General features: G+C 57.4%; 1 protein-coding gene across 1 annotated transcript; it reads left to right on the top strand.

Moving 5' to 3' along the window:
* Positions 1-375: 375 nt before the first annotated feature.
* On the top strand, positions 376-2,166 carry LOC107081335 (ras GTPase-activating protein nGAP-like; the record flags this gene model as incomplete). The annotated part of the gene is made up of 5 exons (XM_015369531.1): positions 376-1,329; positions 1,402-1,536; positions 1,614-1,816; positions 1,887-1,974; positions 2,107-2,166. Coding segments are annotated over 5 exons (1,425 nt in total), but the record flags the coding sequence as incomplete, so codon positions are not given.
* Between the last annotated feature and the right edge of the window lie 795 nt (positions 2,167-2,961).

Raw genomic sequence — 2,961 nt, forward strand, 5'->3', positions numbered from 1 at the left:
TTTATCCCTGATGATCCTCCTGGTTATCATGGAGGTCTTTGTTTTCACGCTTTACTCACTAGTGTCTTCCATCTCCCCATGATGGAGTCTGGTCACCACTGGCATCGTTTATTTAGACGGCCATCTTGCTTTTATTTCCCCTGATCTCCCCTCCCTTGTTGAGAGAAAATATTCAGGAAGTGTCTCTATAATTCAGGCCAAGTTCCTTTTACTAAATAAACCTGCAGTTTGTTCTGATGGCGTTCCGTTTCCTCAGACTGCAATCAGCCGTTCATGCGTTTAAGGCCAGTTTATCTTTAGAAATGTTTTCATTGGTTTCATATCATATTTTAGTTTTTCTCTGATGGTTGTTTACTTCTCTAACTTCTGTGTTGCTGTGACCCCCCCTGCAGCCACAGCGACGTCCGCAGCCTTCCGTCTCCAGCCGGCGAGCTGCTGGAGGGTTACGGTCGGAGTCAGCGCCCCCTGCTGGCTCAGCAGCTTCCTGCCAGTTTCTCTGATCAGGACGGCCTGCTGCCGAACGGTCGCAGCGTCTCTCTGGTGGACCTCCAGGACTCTCAGAGCCTTCATGGTCCAGTGGGGCCCCCGACGCCCCACGAAGCCCCGCCTCGCCTCAGCAGGGTGGGCTCGCAGGCGTCTATCGGGCACGGCCCCTCCCCTTTGACTTACCCCCACTCCAACCCGGTGACGCCCCAGCCGGCGCCGCACCAGTCCAAAGCCCCGCCCAGAGACGGTCAGCCGCAGAGTGCGCCGCAGGCGAGGCGGCCCCTGCCCCCCTCGGTCAGAGAGCAGCGTCTGCTGCAGGCGCTGTCCTTCCAGAACCCCGTGTACCAGCTGAGCAACCCGGCCCACAGCCTGTCCACCCGCTCCGCCCAGTCGCTGAGGCACGACTCCAGCTCCGAGAACCTGAGCACGGAGAGCTCGCACAACAGCCACAGCAACTCGGACGACTTCGGCAGCCAGGTGGGGGGCAAAGGTCACCTGGCGTCCAACAGCAGTCTGGACGAGGTGGGCAGCAGGCGGAGCACGCAGAGCGAGGACTGCCCCACGCCGCGCCGCCATCCGCCGCAAGACCTGCCGCTGGCTGCAGCCACGGCGGTGGCCATCCCCCGCCAGAGCACCACCGCGGGCACCGCCCACATCATCAAGGTGGAGCAGCAGAGCAGAGGAGGGGGCGGGGCCAGGACGCCTCGCTCTCAGCCGCAGAGCGCCTCGCTACGGAGCAGCAGCAGCGCCAACACTGAGCCCACACCCTCCACCCGCCAGCCGTCCACAGGCGCCATGGAGACCGTGGCTCCGCCCTCTAGGGCCGCAGCTAAACAGCCACAGGTAAGCAGGGCTCTGCAGCGCTGCTCCCTGATTGGTTCAGGCAGGCCTGTGACGACGTCTCTCTGCCTGCAGGTGGGAACGCCAGTGGAGGCGGTGGCCATGTCCCCGGTGGAGAGGACCGCGGCGTGGGTCCTGAACAACGGCCAGTACGAGGAGGAGGAGGCGGGAGGAGAACCCAGCAGAGAGGAGGGCCGGAACACGGAGAAGGTACCGAGCATCAGAACCGGGTCTTTGTCCGCCGCTGAGACGGTTTTAAAGCGGATCCATCTCCCATCCCTCTGCAGTACGAGCTGGAGATCTCCCGCCTGAAGGAGCGGCTGCGGGCGTCCGGGCGGCGGCTGGAGGAGTACGAGCGGCGGCTGCTGGCTCAGGAGCAGCAGATGCAGAAGCTCCTGATGGAGTACAAGAACCGGCTGGAGGACAGCGAGGAGCGGCTGAGGAGGCAGCAGGAGGAGAAGGACGGCCAGATGAAGAGCATCATCTGCAGGTAGGCTCTCCGCTGAGCGCCACCTGAACCTGGGTGACCCCAGAACCTCACAGCGGTTCTGTTCCTGCAGGCTGATGGCGGTGGAGGAGGAGCTGAAGAGGGACCACGCAGAGATGCAGGCGGTGATCGAAGCCAAGCAGAAAATAATCGACGCCCAGGTAGGAAACCCCTTCATCCTCGCCATCCTCATCATGTCAGGTGCTGAAAGGGAAGCAGGTGATAAAGGCAGAGGAGCTGCCGGTCGCCAGTCAGGGTAAACTTTGTTCTCACCGTCTCTTCACTGATTTCAGGTCAGTAACGGATGTGAATTAAACCAATCAGGCAAGTACCTGTAGCCCCGCCCCCTCCACCACCCCCTCCCTCCTCCTCGCTGGTTTTCTTTGATTTGATTTAAAAACTTTATTGACAACCAAACGCCAACACGCCTCAGACGGCAGCCAGCCAATCAGAGAGCTGTGAGCTCCCCCTGCTGGACAATCTGGATCTGATCTGGATAACGTCAGGAAGGAATCTGGTTCCATACCCTGCGGTCAGAGAGCAAACACTGAGGGAGCATACGGTACCGCTGCATGGGGCCAGGTTCTCATCGGGTTCTATTGGACCGGGAACTCTGAGGACTGGACTACAGAACCAGGATGCTTTATGCTGAATAGTGATGTCACAGGAAGGAAGTTGGATTCTTCCTGACCCAGTTATTGTTCTGATCTCTCTGAAAGGTTCTGATGTTCCCTCACAATGATCAGCTAGGAGTGTGAAAGCGGTTCTGATCCAGTGGCAGAACCTTTAGGGCACAGCTCTGTTGGACGGCACCACTAAGCAGCAAAAAAAAAGGCAAAGAAGAACGGCGGAGGAGCCGCAGCGAACATGATGATGATTGTAGGACCTAAAAACACTGATGAGTGATTTACTTCAGCCTTACAATCTGTTGTCACATATTTATTTATAAATGTCATATATAGTATTTATAGGTCAGGTTTTAGACCTATAATGTGTCTTTATACATTTATTTCACTAATAACAAGCATAAAAGCCTGGCTGTTAGAAGCACACATAGAAAAGAAGCATAGATACAAAAGGCAACTGTCAACCAGCTCCACAGGCGGCCCCGTCCAGGAAACACACAGCCAGGCAGACGAGCTCCGAGC

This window comes from Cyprinodon variegatus, unplaced genomic scaffold (genome assembly GCF_000732505.1).
Source record: "Cyprinodon variegatus isolate N-32 unplaced genomic scaffold, C_variegatus-1.0 Scaffold4252, whole genome shotgun sequence".
Lineage (NCBI taxonomy): Eukaryota > Metazoa > Chordata > Actinopteri > Cyprinodontiformes > Cyprinodontidae > Cyprinodon > Cyprinodon variegatus.